We start from the raw sequence: 19924 nt of genomic DNA on the forward strand, positions 1-19924 counted from the left end.
GGCATGACATGCGAACAAAATATATTGCTACTGTACTGCATTGGGTCTTGTGGGACTATGCCACAAATACTACAATGTACTTTGGACATTCTTTGTCAAGAATGCATCAAGTTAGCTGCTAGCTGGATTACAGGTGACAAACTCAGCAATCCAATTCCAAGAGGAACTATCACTTTGAAAGAAGGAATGTTCCAAGGATAGGATCTCTAGATGAATTACTGATGAAAAAGAGATTTATAGAAGGCATGTTTCTATAACAATGGAGCCCTTTAGGGTGCTGCAGAGGTGCTTTTCCTGTAACAATCAAAGAGGTGCCACTACATGATTAGGGCCTTAAAAACGTTGTTATTAAAAGATTTTCATGTATAACAAAGGTACGTATATCATATCTGTTTGAATTCAGAGTCTCTTCTATGGGTCGTTTACATTGGGTGTGAAACACTGCTATCATAGGCATTGTGAGGTTGGGGAGAGAAGTGGGGAGAGAGAGGTGGGAAAAAGAAGGGGGCTAGTGATTTTTCATTCTATTGCATAGTGTATGTGCAGAGTTTTTGTGTCAGAATCACGTAAATAGGTTGATTGGTTTTGTTGGCGGTGCAAGAGATTGCAAGGCCCAGATCATGGTTGGTTGCATACAGCTGATTGCAGTGACTTTTGTTTGTGTATGTGAGGGGTTGGGGGATGTTGGGTCAAATTAGCCATATTGATTTGTATGCTGTCATTTCCTCCAATGATATTTCCTCCAGAAACAGCATAGCCTTTCACAGTAGGAACTATATGAAATTAAAAACTGAGTTGTAACTAGGGCTTTGTACGTGTACATGCAGAGGGCCTTCTCGATAGTGGCACCCACCCTGTGGAACCCCCTTCCATCAGATGTCAAGGAAATGAGTAACTTTATAACCATTAGAAGACATCCCTTTATAGGGAAGCTTTTTAATGTGTCATGTTTTATTTTTTTATATATGTTGGAAGCCACCCAAAGCTGCTGGGACGACCCAGTCAGATGGGTGGAGTACAAATAAAAAAAATGTTATTACAGTATTATAGTTCCAGTAGCAAAATCGTTGTTGTTGTTGTCATAGTCATCATCATCTATTAAGTTTGTATATCGCCCTCCATCTGTAGATCTCAGGGCAGTTCACAACATAAAAATAACTTGTTTTCCAACATGCACCTCCAGAATCTCTGGAAGGTCTCCGCACCCTCCAACGCTGATTTTAAGGGTGTATAGTGGGCTTAAAAGAAATCTCTCCTGAGAAATCTCTATGTGGGACAAGAAGCTACAGTTAGAACTGGATATGGAACAACTGATTGGTTCAAAATTGGGAAAGGAGTACGGCAAGGCTGTATATTGTCTCCCTGCTTATTTAACTTATATGCAGAATTCATCATGCAAAAGGCTGGGCTGGATGAATCCCAAGCCGGAATTAAGATTGTCGGAAGAAATATCAACAACCTCAGATATGCAGATGACACAACCTTGATGGCAGAAAGTGATGAGGAATTAAAGAACCTTTTATTGAGGGTGAAAGAGGAGAGCGCAAAATATGGTCTGAAGCTCAACATCAAAAAAACGAAAATCATGGCCACTGGGCCCATCACCTCCTGGCAAATAGAAGGGGAAGAAATGGAGGCAGTAAGAGATTTTACTTTCTTGGGCTCCATGATCACTGCAGATGGTGACAGCAGTCACGAAATTAAAAGACACCTGCTTCTTGGGAGAAAAGCAATGACAAACCTAGACAGCATCTTAAAAAGTAGAGACATCACCTTGCCAACAAAGGTCCGTATAGTAAAAGCTATGGTTTTCCCAGTAGTGATGTATGGAAGTGAGAGCTGGACCATAAAGAAGGCTGATCGCCGAAGAATTGATGCTTTTGAATTATGGTGCTGGAGGAGACTCTTGAGAGTCCCATGGACTGCAAGAAGATCAAACCTATCCATTCTTAAGGAAATCAGCCCTGAGTGCTCACTGGAAGGACAGATCGTGAAGCTGAGGCTCCAATACTTTGGCCACCTCATGAGAAGAGAAGACTCCTTGGAAAAGACCCTGATGTTGGGAAAGATGGAGGGCACAAGGAGAAGGGGACGACAGAGGATGAGATGGTTGGATGGTGTTCTTGAAGCTACCAGCATGAGTTTGGTCAAACTGCGGGAGGCAGTTGAAGACAGGAGTGCCTGGCGTGCTCTGGTCCATGGGGTCACGAAGAGTCGGACACGACTAAACGACTAAACAACAACAATAGTGGGCTTCTTCATTTCTACTTACTTCTCGTTCCAAACTACTAGATTTTGCAGCTTTCTCCAACAGTTCATCCTGTATTGTTTGAAACTGACTAGTTCGCTGGGCCATGGACTCCTTCAAAAATGAATTCTCAGCTTCACATTTTTCCAGTTTAGTACGTAATTCTTCTAACTGTCCATGCAATCTTTGCTTGACCTTTTCAAACTGCTTAGTGACAAGTTCCAGTTGTTGGTGTTTTCTCTCTTCACAAAAGAAACACATGTGTCTAAGGGTACTGATTTATAAAATCTTTAAATTACAGGAGCAGGCGTGCATGCTCTTATTGCTCAGAGGAAACTGTACAGTTTCCTCTACAGTGGTGCCTCGCAAGACGAAAAGAATCTGTTCCGCGAGTCTCTTCGTCTTGCGGTTTTTTCGTCTTGCGAAACAAGCCCATTAGCGGCTTAGCTGGCTTAGCTGATCAGCTGATAAGCGGTTTAGCAGCTTAGCGGATCAGCTGATAAGCGGCTTAGGATCAGCTGATCAGCGGCTTAGCGGCTTGGGGAAAAGGGGGGGGGGGAAACCGCAGGAACTCGCAAGACATTTTCGTCTTGCGAAGCAAGCCCATAGGAAATTCGTTTTGCGAAGCACCTCCAAAACGGAAAACCCTTTTGTCTAGCGGGTTTTCCGTCTTGTGAGGCATTCGTCTTGCGGGGCACCACTGTATTGTATATTACAGTATGCATACCTGTTTGGTTTCCTGTCAATTTTACTGGTTCAATTTCTAGGCCATTCAATTCTTGTCTCTCACTTTCATCAAAGAGATCTTGACATGGATTACTGGTCATAGTTTCTGCCTGAAATTGCTGAATCAATGCTTCTTTCATTGTCAGCTTTAATCTAGGAAAAAGAAAGAAGGGAGAGCAGTTGTATTCTTCCTTTCTTTTTTGACACACGTTACAAATGCACGCAATTACTTCACCTTAAAATATAATACCTTAGCTCTTCTATCAGGGATCTACTTAAATCACAGCAATTGGGACATGATGCTTCTTTAGAATGATGCATGGAATGACTAGCCTGCAAGTTTAGGGGGGAAAGACACATAAAAATGTTGTTTATGGCACAATTGGTCATTATTTGAGGAACTTTAATCTCTACCACCCAACCCAAACTAAAAATGTTTAAATTCTCCTTATCTCAACAGAGTTAGGGTTAAGCACGTGCTCTTCCACTGAACCTGGCAGGAATTAAACGTGCTTAACTCTAGTGAAGACCCAAGGTTATGCAACAGGCCATCAAATAGTAAGCCGCTTTTCAGTACTGCAAAACTTGGGCAACATTTCAAAATTAACATAAAATGTGACATAGATGGGAAAAGAAAATTGCTTAGCTTTCTCCACCATTGTCATTTCTGATCTACTTCCCCCATTATTAGCTTTTGCACTTATGCCAAGATTATAAATCAACATCTGTGTGACCAAGGGACTGGGATTGTGGTTGATATTCCACCATCTCTGCCTCTTGATTAGCAGATTGGCTTTTCAGACAGTTGCATCGGTTGCAACCATGGGTGTAATGCATCCTAAGAACTTGTTCAGGGTGCACTGCTCTATTTGAGAGTTATAGAAGCCCTATTCAAATAAGGGAAGGATGTGTAGCACACAAAGCTAGGTAAAAATGAGAAACGTAGGGATTCTTCCTTTGAGGCAAAACTTTCAAGGGACAATGAGAAGAGTTACTCAACATGAGTATGTGAAGTATCAGCAGCAGCAGCCCTCCCTCAAGGAAGAAATTGTGGTCTATTCTGGAGACCAGTCATTGCTCAATTATCACTTCCTAGACTATATAAGCAAAATCCAAACTAAGAAACCAATTCTGACATCAATGTGTTTACTATGTAGATAGATTGCAGTGCTTGAAACAACCCTTAATAAGAGCAGAATTCAGTGAACACTGTTCCAGTGCAAGGTCCAATAAAACAGGTTACTCTATATTCTTTTAACACAGCAATAGTCAGTTCAGTGCTTGGAATTTAGATGAATGTTCTGTTCAAGCAGCGGTCCCTTTAAAATGTATTCTACTTCTTCAATAATGAACTATAAAAACTTTAACAAACACTGGAGTACTGATGTTCTTGTATGCAGAGGTGCTTATAAAGCTTCCCCTTTAAGAAGCTGCCCTCTGTATCCTCCCACAGTTCCCTTCCAAGTTTGAGGACCCTGTGAAATGCCTTGCATAAATTACAGGCAGGTTGCCATTGCCCCTTCCTCTGTGCATAAATAGAAGTGCTCCTCCCTTGCACACACAGGCTTTGCGTTTCACCCAGGGTATATTTAGTCTGCTGACAGTAACAAAAAACAAAAAGGTTACTGTACCTCTCTTGGTGAACTTTGAGACAACTGGGAAATAATATTTTCTAAGGTTTTTAGTTCAGTTCTTGAATTCTCAATTTCTTGATGATACAACTTGAGGTGATCATTTTGCTGTGCGACAAGAGCTTTTAAGCTAGCAATTTCATGCAATAGGGTATTTTTTTCTTCAAGTACTGTGTCTTGGACCTGGAGTTTATTTTCGAGCTTCAGGATATTCTGCTGAGAGTGCTTCAGTTGCACTTCCATTTCAGCACATTTGGCTTCCGCACCTCTGAGATTTTCTTTTCCAATACTATTCTCTTCAGTTAATTGTCTAAACAAATACAAAAGGAGAAAGGTTCAAGGGGGGGGGGGACACCAAGAAAATCTACTGCACCAGAAATACTTTACTTTTTTTAAAAAGCTAGCATGTTTCTGGATTTAATTCTGCATATTTTCTAACTGCAAACACCATGGATTTAAAAACTAAAATTGAAAACAAAAATATAGGGTGATGAAAATCACAGGGAAAATTTGAGTATAAATAAAAAAGTGAAGTGGATAACGAGCTGGAGCATCTCAGCAGTATTGAGTTCAGCTTCCACAAGCCATTTTAAGCTAGAAAAACTGTTTCAGTTTATTGTTTCAAATGTTGACATCTATGGGGTTTCAATTATTTTTGCATTTGTTGTCTTATAGAATGGATTAAAAAAAAAAAAAGCTTTTGAGAAATAGGCCAGACTTTTGCTTTCTTTAGGACCATATGAAGATGGGGTGCCTTGTGTTGCACTGGTGGAAGCATCAAGCCGCCATTGGATACAATCCGTGATTTCTTATTAAAATTCCGAAACCTATAATTTCTATCGGAAGATAAAGGAAGCATCAAGCTGGGGGGGGGGGGCGGTGTCACTGTAGGGAAGGGTCAATCAGAGGTTCCATGGATTGATTATGTTTCCTGCCTCAAGCAACAGGACAAACTTATTATGCACTTGAGAGTGACCTCGTGGCTGCTGCCTAGCGGCAGAACAGACAAGAACTGAGAAAACAAATCACTTCTAGTAAAAATACATGCCGAATGTTGGACTAAACAGTCATCCAGTTGTTCCACTGTGCAGTCAAACTGATCCCTCCCAATGCGAGATGGGTTGAGAAAACTTTGTTTGGAAAAATCAATCACATTACAGCTTTGCTGCTTTGTCATCTGTCACATGGATTGAGCTGGTCACATAGTGTTGTGCCATTAGCTCAAGGTCAGAGTATTTCATGATCCAAATACCCATTAAAAAAATGATCATGTATCAATGTTTTCCATGTGGAGGTGTCAAAGGTGAAACGTTTTACCTCACTTGCTCCTTTGTGCTTTCAAGCTCACTTCTATAGCTATTGCATTTTGCGTGCAATTTTTCTTTCTCTTTCACACAGTTCATTAAATTTCTTTCTAAAGTTTGCTCTTCTTCCTGAACCTGAGTAAAAAGAAGACACTTATCAGCAATACTTAATCTGTTATTAGAGGGGAAAAGTTAAGGCTACAGTTCTGTTTTCAGAATCTTCTTCAGTGAAAATCTACACTGGCGTGGGAGGGAATGGAAATGTTCTGTCCCAATGTTCCCACTACCCAAATTATATAACTACAACTGAAACCTAAGATGTGCAAAGATCAGAGAATTGGTCTCTGTGTTTGTCCAGGTCAGGAGACAGCAACCACATAATTTACCTTTTGCCACTTTGCTACTGATTGCATCAGAATGGCATCTTGGCAACACATTTGAATTAGTATAATCCAAAGCCTGGACAAAAAGGTTTGCAGGTGCTGCATGATGCTATTTTGCTATTTGATGTAAATGAAGGGTTCCCCCACCCCCTGACCTCCACGATATCACTGGAGCAGCACAGGATTGCCTTTGCCTATAAATATAATTTTGCTTTTGTAGCTATGACATAATATTGATTCAAATTTTATTGGTACTAAGACTCAAAAGGTTGTGTCAGCACTGAATTTGCTCAGCAATAATTAAAGTTACAAGCTGTCTAAAACCATAACTATTCATAATATGTATAAAGAAAACCATTTCTTCCAATGCAACTGAATGGGCTGTTTTAGCTAGAGTTGGTTCCCTCCAGGACTAGGTTGTGCTCCTGTGCTCTTAACAGTGAACCTGGTGGTTAAATTAAGGGAATTATGCTCTTCTTGGCACAAAGATGATTTCTGCTGGTCAGGCTATAGTTAAAAACATAGGCGCATGCTAGAAGAACATGAATAATCATAGCACTGAGATATGATCTTGACACTGAGACAAATACACATAAAACACTATTAAAATGATTGACATTTTCTAGTCAAATCTTACCTTTTCCAGTTTCTCACTTATTTTCTCTTTGTATTTTTTAAAAGTTCTTGTCAGCTCCTCAGCATTAAACAAAGCTTCATTTCTTTGACATTCAGTTCTTTAAATGAAAAAGGTATGTCAGTTTTAAACAAACCAAGTGAAGTAATGGTATAATATTATACTCACGATATCAAAGCTTTGGAACATAAAACATTGTAAACAAACAACACACGGTAACAGACATTTGCTTTTAGCCTTTAGTTTCATTCAACTGCACCTTAATAAATGGCATTATAGATTTTTTACATGACAAGGTTTACAGATGTAAATATTTCATAGGAGCATTAACAGTGAAAATTAGTATTTGCTGAGCATTTCCTTCATAGGAACAGTTAAGCATTTGGATGTCATGAAGCACAACAGCGTTCTCCAGTTTGAACGCTGAGAAAAACATGTATGCCTTTCACTGAATGACAGCAATGCATTAAGTAGACTGGGTGCATTTTATTTCTTCACCATTTTCCAAGCAATAAATGATTCAACCACTAAAGTTAAAGGTGAAATACATCACATCTAAAATATGGGAATACTCCCTGTAATACTGAAAAAATAAAACTCTAATTATGATAATTATGCACTGCTAATTTATTTCCACAGCACTGACAGATAGAGGTAATGGGGATATGCAAACATAGTTAAAGCTAACAAGGAACGCTGCAAGAACCCTGATCAACTCTGTCTAAGGCTGGGGAACTCACAGCCTATGGGTCACATTCACCCTGCTGATCAATTTCATCCAGCATGATTTTTCCTTCATTAAAAGGGACACTCTGGCTACAACAACATCTGATCCACTCTGGGTTCTGCCTGTGGTAAACATTGGGCCACAGCCGGACACTCATCTCCGTAACTCCTTCTGGGCTCCTCCACTCAGCCTGTCCATTGGCACAACTTGTCCCTCAGCCTATAGCATCTGGGAAGCCAAGAGTGGGCTGAAAGCCAAGCAACAATTTGGCTGGCATGCTTCACTTGGCACACAGGAGGGCACAAAAGGCAAAGCAGCAAGTGGAACTCAAATTGCACCTTGACTGCCATCGCCTGTGCACACACAGAGCATGAATTAAGTATTCTTGTAAACCACCCACTTTTGGCTCTGTCTCTGTCTACCACTGGCTCCAACCCAACTGACTTTTCCCATGGCTCAATGGCCATTCACATAAAAAAGGCTCCCCACCTCTGTTCTAAGGTTTTGTTCTGACATGATTTATTTCCTGGAAATTGGGAGTGGGCTTCATGAACATGCTTTTATGCAGTCCCTTCCTTGCTCCTGACACAAGAAGAAACCAGGAGAAGAGCGCTTTAACTTGATATCTCCCTGATCCATTCATGTTGCACTGTAAGGGAGACTCAATGGTCAAATTAATATGGAATCTATTGGTTCAGCCATTCCCTTCTCCCCATAGGGAGCAGAATAGGGCAGAGGTAGAAACACACAGGGATGTGCTCAAAAGTAGTGCTAAGTAACTTCTTGCACCAGTGAAATGACCTCGGCTTGTGCAAGGAGTCTTTCCCCCTCTCCCCCCTACCTCTTAAATTTGTTCTGGGGAGGGGTCTACCAAGCCTCCAGAATAGGTTTTGGGATAGCATGCAGTGCCTGTGAGAGGAAGGGGGGAGAGTCCCATTGTGCAAGTGAAGTAGTTCCAGTTGTGCAATTATTTATTCGAATACCACTCATCTACCACAGACTACTTCCAGTATCTCTCCAGGAGGAAATGACCTCTTAACAGCCTTGACGTATCTATGCATAGGCAACTATATTTCAGTTCAGGCCTTTTTTGGATCAAGGTTTGAAATGCTTAAACTAGGATTTACTAAATGTAATATAAATGAGAAAGAATTATTGCAAATACTTATTTCTATTCAATTTGAGAAGTTGTTTTAATCTGTTCCAAAAGCAAACAACCTGAAAATTTGTTTAACGGTAAAAAAAAGTCATACACATCTACATGACATGGTACCAGTACAGTGGTACCTCGGGTTAAGTACTTAATTCGTTCTGGAGGTCTGTACTTAACCTGAAACTGTTCTTAACCTGAAGCACCACTTTTGCTAATGGGGCCTCCTGCTGCCGCCACGCCACTGGAGCACGATTTCTGTTCTCATTTTGAAGCAAAGTTCTTAACCTGAAGCACTATTTCTGGGTTAGCGGAGTCTGTAACCTGAAGCGTATGTAACCTGAAGCGTATGTAACCCGAGGTACCACTGTACTGCCAGTCATTCCATTTTTTTCTTATTTAATTAGGATTAATTCCGAAAGAATGTTGTGGGTTTTGTTCAACATCAGACAAAGCATATTAAAACAAAAAAATTGGAGCAAGGAGATATGTCATCAAGCTATCAGAATAAAAATCAAGCTCTTGTGTAATTTGTCACCTCTTTCCTTGTTTGCATTGTTCAATTAAATCAAATCTAATTTCTTTATATTCCTCCTTCAGCTTCTGGAAAGAATATTCTTTTTCCATTAGCCTTTTCTGGCTTTCCTCTAATTTATCTTCTGCTTCTCTAAAAACAAATCAGAAAACAGCATTTTAAACAACACATAATAAGCATAGATGCGAATGCGTAATTGTGTGCATGTGTACACACACACAAATAACATGAACGTATCTGGTTAAGATCATCAGGTAATGGAGAGCATTTCCCCCTTCCTCTAGCACACAAATTTGAAAGAAGTGGCCAATCAGGTATCCTACAGATCAGGTTTTTTAAATTCAAACCAGTATTTTGGTGGGTATATATGGAGATAGATGGTTTGGATCTTGTTAGCTATACCAAGTGCTTGCCTGAATGAACAAACAAGTTTTACTAAGCATTTTGCCCAAAGCAAGCAAGCCACAATCTTTCTCCTTTATTCCTCCTAACAAGAGATTTTAAAAATCGAAAAACCTGATCAAAACTAATAAATATAGAACTTAACTTCTATCGGAACAACAGTAAGTTCAAGATGCAATCAATCTGCATAAGTTATTGGGGAAAATAAAAATATAACAAATATCAATTTAGTTGTTTGGTGGGATAGAGTAGAATGATAGAATAGTTAAATTCAATGGGTTTAAGGAAATATCATTGTATTATTTACTAAATATCAAGGAGCTTTGTGAGTAGTTATAACAATTTAGAATTTTGTTATGTTTAATTTAACCAACTAGCCAACTAAAATTATCATGCTATGTCAAATGCTTTTAAGCCATTATGGTGTTTTATGTCCTACTATGGAAAGTATGGGGGGAAACCTTTTTGAATAACAACAAGAAGAAAAAAGTATGATCAGAGCAACACAGATGTTTCTGATCTCCTCCTCTGGACTGTGAAAGAGGTGAAGAATAGAGTACACAAGCCTGCAGCTCATCATGGCTTTGGTGAGCTGCAAACCATGTGTAGCCAAAAACCATGGTTTACTATTGTGTCTTAACTGGACCTATTTGCCTGCCTAACACTATGACCCTGTTTGCAATGAGTTAATTTCACTGAGGTCAATAGAATTATAAGTCAGAGGTTGGAGATAAGTGTACAAGTAATTCTGATTTTGCTGTGAGTTTTCCAAATTTGAAAAAATAATAGCATAAACACTCCTGTTTTTAGGAGATAAATCAAATGAAATCCAAGACTCTTTACTCACCCTCACTATGAGGTGCAATAAGTGAGCCAAGCTATCTATTTTAGGATGAGGGTACCACATTCAAACAAGCATTATATAGCCCCATTCTCTCATTACTTCCCGTGGCAAGGAAAAGGATCATGTGTACATCTGAGACCCATGCCAAAAAAATGGATGAACCAAACCTGAAGATTTGAAAAAAACAAATAAAAAACAAAGGGTTCACTACTTTAGAGCTTTATCTTGTGCTTGAACTTCTGCTTCCAAACTTGCTATCTGTTCTTCTAACATTGGAATGCTGACAGAGTGTGTACTCAAAGTAGATTCAAGGAAAGATATCTAAAATATAAATACAATAAGGAGAATCCATTAATGAGTTGCCTCTTGACTTCTGAACATCATACAGTGGTGCCTCGCAAGACGAAATTAATTCGTTCCGCGAGTCTTTCCGTCTTGCGATGTTTTTCGTCTTGCGAAGCATGGTCCGTCGCAACTGTGCCTCTTCAAGCGGCTTTAAGAAAAAAGCGAACAAACTCGCAAGACGTTTTCTTCTTGCGAAGCAAGCCCATAGGGAAAACCGTCTAGCGAAGCAACGCAAAAACCGAAAAACCCTTCCGTCTAGCGAGTTTTTCGTCTTGCGAGGCATTCGTCTTGCGGGGCAGCACTGTAGTCACACACACAGCCACTTGAATAGGAGTTTCTTTTGAAGAAGGCTATTCCTTCATTAGTTCCCAAAAAGCTCTCTTTGCTATACTGTGGGGGTTTTTTAATTAAAGAAAATTACAAATAGTCCAATCATTTAAATTAATACTGTTCAATTATATGTAATTGACCAGAATTCAAATATTTTCTGTATTTTATTCTCACTTCATTGTATCTACCCAGTATTGTTAGTAATTAGTAATCACTCACTAACATTCATTATCAAAACCATGAGCCAGAGATCTGAAATTTGTTTATCTACATAGTCCAAGGCACACATAACTACTAGGAAGGGGTTGGGAAGTAATTTGAGAACAGGATATTTATGCATTTCTTCCCCAAAACTGAGGATTCTAACTGTCCCCCAAAATGATAGTGTTACTCTAATGTTAGCTAGAAATCTGGTATTTGATAAGCCTGAGGGAAGGGGGGTTATCTAAGAATTTGGATATCTGAAGCTCTTTCCCTCAAACAGTAGGGCTCAAAGTATGCCTTCACATGCTTAAAATATTTCTAGGGTGGTGGATGATGCTTGAGCAACATTATTTATCATTTCTTAACATATGCAATCCTTTCTGCTATGCAGGGAAAGCAACACTTAATTGCCATACTATAAAACAAAACTGTAAAAATTCACAAGTTATTATTGCTTCACAGATTTCTTAGGCACATACCTAATATTTAAATGTAGGCCTAAAATAAAAGCTGTGAATGAGATGAACATGTAACATGTATACATAACGCTGCAAATCCACATACGCATAATTGCCTTCTAACTTTGTGCAATACAACTTTTGGGTGACACCCCTGAAGTAATAATTTCATGATCTCAACATATGGCTCACAGGTTTACTTTCATAACATGTTTTAATGATTGTCACCCCCATACCCCTGATCCTGTAAGCAAGTGTACAAATATAGAACTAGCTCCTTAACTCAAGTTAAATTAGAATAGTATCTTTAGCAAATCAGAATGCCTCAAAATTTTATCTTATTCAAATACCTACCCGTGCTCTTGACTGATTCAGTTCATAGTTTATTGTTTCAATTTTATTCATTAGATGATGGTTCTGAGAAGTCAAGGATGCATTTTTTTCGCGGACTATATTCAATTTATCCCTTAGTATTTCATTTTCTTCTTCCAGGGTTTTATCCAAAGACAGCGAGTAACACTGGAAGGCAGAGAACAATATTTGCAACAAATACCAACCAAAGTGATTCATTCATCTTATTTTTTTATGATTAACATTATGAACTGACCTATAAAACTAACTCCATAAGAATATTATATACAAACTGTCAGAAAGAACAAACAAACGTCCATCAAATTCTGAATAATTACTTTGTTCCTGTGTTTCCTTGAAGAATCCCTGTTATGCCAAGGCATTCTGCTCAGAGAAGATTGAGTTGAACAATTATGTAATTCACTAGGATCAGTGAGATCTTCCATGGTTAAAATCTCAAGCGTGTCATCAGAATTATATGAATTCGTACTAGAGGAAAACAAAACAAATATCAACACCTTCCCTTGATTTTTGCAGCAATTTTTCCAACAGACTATCAAAATTAGGACAATTTGCAGCAAATATATTTGTAAACAAACACAGTAAGTTTTACCTTTGGACAGATACATAAAGCTCTTCTCCTAGGTCTTGTAAATTTCTTTCCGTTTTCTTTAGCTGACTCCTTAATGACACAACATTTGCAAACAAGTCTTCCTCATCCGTATCGTGATCATGAGAAGTCCATAAGTTACGTTCCATTGATATTATACATTTGTCTAATGTAAAAGATAACTACGAAAAACATATCAATAAAAGCACCTTCCACCTTTTCAAGAAGAAGCCCTTTAAAATGACAGAGAAAATAGCCCTCTGTTTCAGATTTTGGCTTTACAGTATGACAGAATCGTGATATAATGCTTCCTGCAACCAGTTTGCAAATTTGGAGTTGGCCTCTTGAACATGTACTTCCCTAACACTCTCCCCTTCCTGGCATTCACAATGGCCAGAGCAAATTAGGCTTCCTCCAATACTGCTTTGTCTACTGTCATTTTGGCTATTTTACTTTCACGTAATTACCACTGTCCTTTTTACATTTCATTTCAGACCTCAGACCTCTCCGTTTGCACCACAGTGTGTCTATATACACCAATTTAAGATTACACTTTTGACATCTGATGAAGAGGGCGGTCTGCAAACAGTTTTCCCACAATAAAATTTGTCAGTCTTGCAGGTGCCACAAGTCACTGTTGTATTGTCACAACAGACCAACACAGCTAACCCTCAGGGGAGAAAATCCCCCTCATAAACACTATTTGGAAACAAGCTTCAGACAAGATTATAATGTTTCATTTGTAAAGGAACTGTAGTTTGTGCCTCTGCATTCCAAACACAAACATTGGAAATTGAATTGTTCTGGGAGAAGGCAAAGGGTGAGAATTAAATTCACCAAGCAAATTTGCAAACTGTATTTTGCAGAAAGCCACAGCAGCACTCAAGTAAGATTTTGTTTGTTTGTTTTTTGCTTGCTGATCTGTATGCCAATGCAGCATGGCTTAGCTGCTCCTTGCTCCTCTGAAAAAAGCATTTTAAATCCAAATTTTAAAATGACATTTTTGAGGGTGCATTTCCATAAACAAAGGTGTTGGGAGACCAAGAACACCAGGGTGACAACAGGCTCCCCGCTACCCTACTACCCAACGGCGACCCAATCTTTTGTCGACTGCAATGCTGCCTTTTGCAGCAATCCAGCTCTTCCCATCTGGAACAGCTCATTTCTTATACTCAGCTCTTCTGCGGTCTTGCTGTGACCCTTACAAAGTATTTTCCGGCATCTCCAAGGCAAAGCATTGTCATGTGTGATGTGCTATTCCAGTACTCCCCTTTGCCTAGGTGTAGGCTGACCCATTACTAGCAGTGTTTTCTCAATCATGGGTCCCCACCTGCTGTTAGGACTATAATAAATAATAATAATAATAATAATAATAATAATAATAATAATAATAATAATAATTATTATTATTATTATTATTATTATTATTTATTTATACCCCGCCCATCTGGCTGGGCTTCCCCAGCCACTCTAGGCGGCTTCCAACCAAATATTAAAATACAATAATACATCAAACATTAAAAGCTTCCCTAAACAGGGCTGCCTTCAGATGTCTTCTAATCCCAAATCCCATCATCGCTAGCGAGCAGGGACAAGGGACCAGGCATGATAGGAGCTGTAGTCCAACAGCAGCTGGGGGACCCAAGTTTGAGACGCACTAAAGCTGTGCCTCTCCCTCCTGATGTTTTACTGGACTGCAACTCCCATCACCCCTGACCCAACGTTGGTCAGAGCTCATGGGGGCTGGAGTCCAGAATCACTACCAACCAGCCTCAGGCTGCCCTCACCTATTTATTTACTGCCATTCAATCTTGTCCCCCCACCTGCTGCTGCTGCTCTCCACCCTGCCAGTCCCAGAGAGCACCAACCCTGCACAGCTGCTGCCCCGGGAGGCAGGCTGACCTTCTCGCCTCAGGGGCCACCCTTCTCTCTAGCAGGCGGCGGCATTTTTCCAAGGAACCGCCTCAGCCGCGCGGGTTCCAGGCCAGAGCGCCTCGCGTTGCTTAGCAACGCTGCCTCCACGCCTCTCCTCCTCAAGTATAGAGGCCTCACGCCGTTCCACAAAGCGAAGGCGCGTCCCCTTGGTTTCCCCATTTTAACCAGCCCTAACCGTTTAGCTATTGCACTCCGCTCCGGACTCAATCCCTTCAGCCAGAGCGGCAGCCCTTGCTTACCAGGCCCTCTCTGAGGAAACGCCTCTTTCAATCAGTGCGGCCCTGTCGCTTCGCGCGTTCCGAATCGCGGCCCTCGGGGCGACCCGTCTCTCCTGCGTTCGAACTGCGCGGGCCGTAACCTGACAGGTGGGGGGAGGAGACGGTTGCGGGCGAAGCGGCTACTTAAATCCTTCCGCGCTAAAGCTCTCGGGAGCCGTAGTCCCTCCTCCTCGTCCTCCCCGCTTCGCCCCTTCCGCTTCCTTCCCTGCCCTCAACTACACTTCCCGTAGTGCCTTGCGGTGTCGAGGAACCTCCTTCGGCGGCGGCGGGCACGCGTTTTTTTCAAACCGAGGGGAAGTCGCTCCCCTCGCGCTCTTTCCTCCCCTAGGCGGAGCTGCGGCGCGCCGTGCATTGTGGGTAACCAGCCTCGTTCTTCGCTTCAGAAGACCTGAGGCGAGCGAGCGAGTGAGACCGGACGGCCAGGAGGTGCCGTCTCCGGAATTTCCCGCTTCCTGGGTATCGAGGGCTCGGCGGCCATGGAGGCGGAGATGCGGCGGTGCCTGCTGGCCTCCCTCCTGCCGCTGCTCTTGCTGCTGCTGCCTCCGCCGGGCGCCTCGGCTTTCGCGACCGCCTTGGACAGCGACTTCACTTTCACCCTGCCCGCCGGCCGCAAGGAGTGCTTCTTCCAGAGCATGCAGAAGGAGGCCTCTCTGGAGATCGAGTATCAGGTGAGGGAGGGAACCGTCGCCCTTCCGAGTTTCCTCAACTGCTTTTTTTAGGAGCGCACGTGTGAACGCGGGCACCCGCGCCCAACGTGCAATCTCGAGGACCAGCTCGCGTGTTCGAGTCGTAGGGAAATCCATTCCCTCGGCTGCAGTCGGGGATGCCTCCTGCAAAGCGAGTGGAAACGCACACAAACGCCCTGCATGTCAGAAAGGAAAAATGTGTGTGCCTTTTCTGAACCTCCCTTACTTGCTGCACAGCCACATAGAATCATAGAGTTAGAAAGGGGACCCCAAGGGTCATCAAGTCCACCCCCCTTGCAAGGCGAGAATCTCATACGTGACAGATGGCGAGCCAACCTCTGCTTTAAAACCACGAGGAAGGAGACCTGTCCACCATCACTCCTGGGAGGTATTGTTTGGGGCTCCAATATGCAGACCTGTGTCTGTTAGCACTGTATGCAAAGAGGCTTATGTCCAGGGAAGCGTGCTTCGGATTGTAATTTGCATTTTGTTTTTCCATAGTCCGGTAGAAGTACTGTAGTAATGCTGGGTCCTTAAGAGGAAAGCCATATGCTGTGTTTTCTGTTGCCGTGAAGTAAAACGGGACCTTAACTATAATAGATGGGGTGGGATGGCATGAAAGTCACCTTTAGCCTCAAAGTGCCAACCTGAATATTTGGATATACCTGGAGGATCAAAACATTAGGGTATAGTTCTGAAGGGACAGAAAGAAAGCCATGTGAGTATTACTTCCCTCTAGCTTCAGAATGACAATTCTTTTTTTCCTTTTTTTACATGGAGGAAACAGGCTAGATAAATGTCATGAAAGGCTGGGTCAAACTGGTTTGGGAGCTTGATCTGATGACCTTAGCCAAACAGCGGCTTTCTGAAATTTATTTAGAGCCACGTAAGCCAAATATGTTGAAATAGTGCTGGATGGAGGTTTGAGACAAGGTGGAAATGAGCAGCATTTCTGCTCTAGTTGCATGGAATGCAACTGGTACATGTTCCTGTGGTGGTATTTAATGGAGCATGATGTATGGATGTAGAAATTAGGGGTGTGGGGAGGGGGCATGCATTGGAGAGAGGCCCAAGGACCAGATAGAAGAGCATGGAGGGCTGCATTCAGAGGAGCCTGAGGATTCCATCATCACATTGGGAAGTAAATAATTATACAGTCATACCTCAGGTTACAGCCACTTCAGGTTGCGGACCGCCAAAACCCGGAAGTACCGGAACGGGTTACTTCCAGGTTTCAGTGGTCGTGCATGCGCAGAAGCGCTAAATCACGCTTTCCGCATACCCAGAAATGCTGAATCGGAACCCGTGCGTGCGCAGACGCGGGTTGAGAATGCTGTGGGTTGTGAACATGCATCCCGCACGGATCATGTTCGCAACCCGAGCGTCCACTGTAATAATTATGAGTGCATTTATTTTTACTTGCTTTTTATCCTTTTTGTCAGTGTATCTTCCAAAGGCAAGTAATGTTTATAAAAAAAAATTAAGAGGTCTTCAAACCGTAATCTACAAACTGTGTTAAATCTTCCTGGAGATCACAGTTGCTACTCAAAGGTGTAAGGTCTTATGTACACTGACACTCCTTCTTAAAACATCTTGTCTATGAATGCAGCCATTTGTTCTTTAGTGGTGTGGATGAAAGTGAGTACTGAAGTACCAAGCACTATCTGAATGCATTGAATAAAATTACAATATAGAGAAATGGGAAGCAGCTCTCAGTCAGCTCTGCTGAGAGATCACCCACCTCCTTTTGACTTATGTTCCTCAACTGTTTCCATTCCAACTGGTTTGTTATTTTGTTCCTCCCCATCCTTTTTCCTTTTGTGTCATAGCTTTTTAAATTGTAAGCTTGAGGGCAGGGATAGTCCTGATTTTTATTGATCTCTTAGCTGCTGTGGGATACTTTTTGGCCAAAGATCAGGGTAAAAAAATCTTTAAACAAACTACTTTTGCCAACTGTATCTATAGTTTCCTAAAAAGCTAAAATACATAGTAGTAATCTTAGATAACATCTCAGTGTTCATATAGATTCATGTGGCTTTGTCTTCAAGTAAGATTTGAATATTAAACATGATTCATTTTAGGTTTGCCTTTTTCAACAGAAATTACACTTTGCTCATATACGCTGTTTGTTGACTTTACAGGTTCTCGATGGAGCAGGTTTAGATATTGATTTCCATCTATTATCACCAAAAGGTGAAGCACTAGTTTTTGAACAGAGAAAATCGGATGGAGTCCATACGTAAGTTTTTAAATGATTTCATTAAACATTAGTTAAACCATTTTTAGTCGCATTCTAAGAGCTTAGTAATTAAGACTTCATTCCTGAAATATACGAATGGGACTTCACCGGAGGGGATTTTTCTGTTCCCTCTTCCCTTCCTGAACTCATTAAAGTGTAATGTCTTTTGTGTTTACAGGGTGGAGACAGAGGATGGTGACTATATGTTCTGCTTTGACAACACATTCAGCACTCTGTCAGATAAGGTGATTTTCTTTGAACTGATATTGGATAACATGGGAGATGAAGAGGAAGATTGGAAGAAGTATATCACTGGCACAGATCTTCTGGATATGAAGCTAGAAGATATTCTGGTATGTATCTACAATCCTTTTTCAAAAAGCTATGGAGTGAATGGCTCTGTATGCTTGGAATTTATTTGCTCTCCCCTCTGCTACTACTTTTCAATAGGATCACCCTATTGAAAGCTGCACAACTATCTCTAGTGGCCTTAAATTGTGATAAGTGCATTATTGATTAAATATATAGCCTAAATTCTGTAGCATGTGAAAAGAAACGGAAGTGTACATACCTCAGTTTTGAAAGTAACAGATGCAAGTTCTCATTTTGAGGCTTTGGAACTAAGCACGGTGGCAAGGAGTTGGGGCTCACAAGGTCATTGCTATATTTTGTAGATGAGTCTGCTGTGTTGAATTGTGCGCTTCTCTTTTATTTTTCTAAAACTAGTGTTTTGATCTTTCTTAGGAATCGGTCAACAGTGTGAAGTCCAGGCTAAGCAAAAGTATCCATATTCAGACCCTGCTCAAAGCATTTGAAGCTCGTGATAGAAACATACAAGAAAGCAACTTTGACAGGGTAAACTTCTGGTCCATGGTCAACCTTGCAATAATGGTGGTGGTGTCAGCTGTCCAAGTTTACATGCTGAGGAGTCTTTTTGAAGATAAAAGGAAAACTAGAACATAACACCAGTGTCTTAAACAGGGGGAAATGCAATACACTGCTAAAGAAAAAGGAGATTGATGTTTCTTCCCAGCTTGTTTTGAATGAACAGTTTTTAACATTCGTATGTGACTTTTTAATATGAGCAGAATGCTTTTCTTTGCTCCAATAAATTGCAATAACTTGGTTTATTAAGATGGTGGATAACTTAAAACTTGCCTGAATCTCCTCAGCCATCTATACTGCACAATGACTGCTAGCCTAAAGGTAATATTTTAAAAAGAAAAAAGATTCATGAAGTTATGAATTGAATAGTGTATTTCGTATTTGAGTCCTGCCTTGGATATGTCAGTTAAATGGAATATTTGCTACGGCAAACTATGCTGTTATTTAGACAATATTTTTAAATGGGTGTAAGTGAAGACTCTTGTGCCTTATTTGTACTAATTAACAAACTTATTCAACAAAAATTAACTGGCATCTGAAATGTATATTGCTTCCAAATTCTTTAATTTTCCTCACTTTGTGAATTAATTTTAAGTTCAGATCAGGGTTTGTTTGTTTGTTGTAGCTAGCCTTCATAATTCAAAACTGCAAAAACACAAACTCAAGAGTGCTGAAAGGCACCAGCTTTCCCCTCTGGATTATTTATGTAACACGAACCCTGCAAGTGCCTAGGCATACAGTGGTGCCCCGCAAGACGAAAAACTCGCTAGACGAAAGAGTTTTCCGTTTTTTGTGGTTCCGCAAGACGAATTTCCCTATGGGCTTGCTTCGCAAGACGAAACATCTTGCGAGTTTGTTTCCTTTTTCTTAAAGCCGCTAAGCCGTTAATAGCCGCTAAGCTGCTAATAGCCGTGCTTCGCAAGACGAAAAAACCGCAAGACGAAGAGACTCGCAGAACGGATTAATTTCGTCTTGCGAGGCACCACTGTATTAGCAACCAGTTTTGAGGCTATGTAGCC

At 41.0% G+C, this 19924-nt stretch overlaps 2 protein-coding genes across 4 annotated transcripts in view; one reads left to right on the top strand and one right to left on the bottom strand.

Annotated features, from left to right (window-relative positions):
• The window catches only part of CCDC18 (coiled-coil domain containing 18), a 28472-nt gene extending 13114 nt beyond the window's left edge, over positions 1 to 15358 (bottom strand). Inside the window, exons 1-12 of one of the 3 annotated variants that reach the window (XM_081194928.1) lie at positions 15057 to 15358; positions 12886 to 13064; positions 12611 to 12761; positions 12276 to 12440; positions 10796 to 10905; positions 9342 to 9470; positions 6930 to 7026; positions 5923 to 6044; positions 4606 to 4915; positions 3225 to 3307; positions 2976 to 3127; positions 2273 to 2490 (exon numbers count right to left, since the gene is read on the bottom strand). In XM_081194928.1, the coding sequence (XP_081051054.1) occupies positions 2273 to 2490; positions 2976 to 3127; positions 3225 to 3307; positions 4606 to 4915; positions 5923 to 6044; positions 6930 to 7026; positions 9342 to 9470; positions 10796 to 10905; positions 12276 to 12440; positions 12611 to 12761; positions 12886 to 13031 (1683 nt within the window). In that variant the 5' untranslated portion in view covers positions 13032 to 13064; positions 15057 to 15358. Of the gene's footprint in view, positions 1 to 2272; positions 2491 to 2975; positions 3128 to 3224; positions 3308 to 4605; positions 4916 to 5922; positions 6045 to 6929; positions 7027 to 9341; positions 10665 to 10795; positions 10906 to 12275; positions 12441 to 12610; positions 12762 to 12885; positions 13065 to 14705 lie in introns of those variants that run through there. The other 2 variants (XM_081194927.1, XM_081194929.1) reach the window with 2 other exon arrangements.
• Positions 15359 to 15461: 103 nt separating this feature from the next.
• TMED5 (transmembrane p24 trafficking protein 5) lies at positions 15462 to 19450 on the top strand. Its single transcript, XM_081195071.1, has 4 exons — positions 15462 to 15763; positions 17923 to 18020; positions 18199 to 18373; positions 18765 to 19450. Exons 1-4 carry the CDS (start codon positions 15572 to 15574, stop codon positions 18981 to 18983), a joined length of 684 nt encoding a protein of 227 aa, XP_081051197.1. The 5' UTR covers positions 15462 to 15571; the 3' UTR covers positions 18984 to 19450.
• The last annotated feature ends 474 nt before the right edge of the window (positions 19451 to 19924 follow it).

Source organism: Podarcis bocagei (assembly GCF_964188305.1).
Source record: "Podarcis bocagei genome assembly, chromosome: 5".
Classification (NCBI taxonomy): domain Eukaryota; kingdom Metazoa; phylum Chordata; class Lepidosauria; order Squamata; family Lacertidae; genus Podarcis; species Podarcis bocagei.

Excerpts from the sequence above, each read along its gene's own strand:
- TMED5 (XM_081195071.1), top strand. The coding sequence starts at position 15,572 with ATGGAGGCGGAGATGCGGCGGTGCCTGCTGGCCTCCCTCCTGCCGCTG. Across the intron at positions 18,021-18,198 it reads AAATCGGATGGAGTCCATAC|GGTGGAGACAGAGGATGGTG; the intron begins GTAAGTTTTTAA and ends TTGTGTTTACAG. Across the intron at positions 18,374-18,764 it reads TGAAGCTAGAAGATATTCTG|GAATCGGTCAACAGTGTGAA; the intron begins GTATGTATCTAC and ends GATCTTTCTTAG.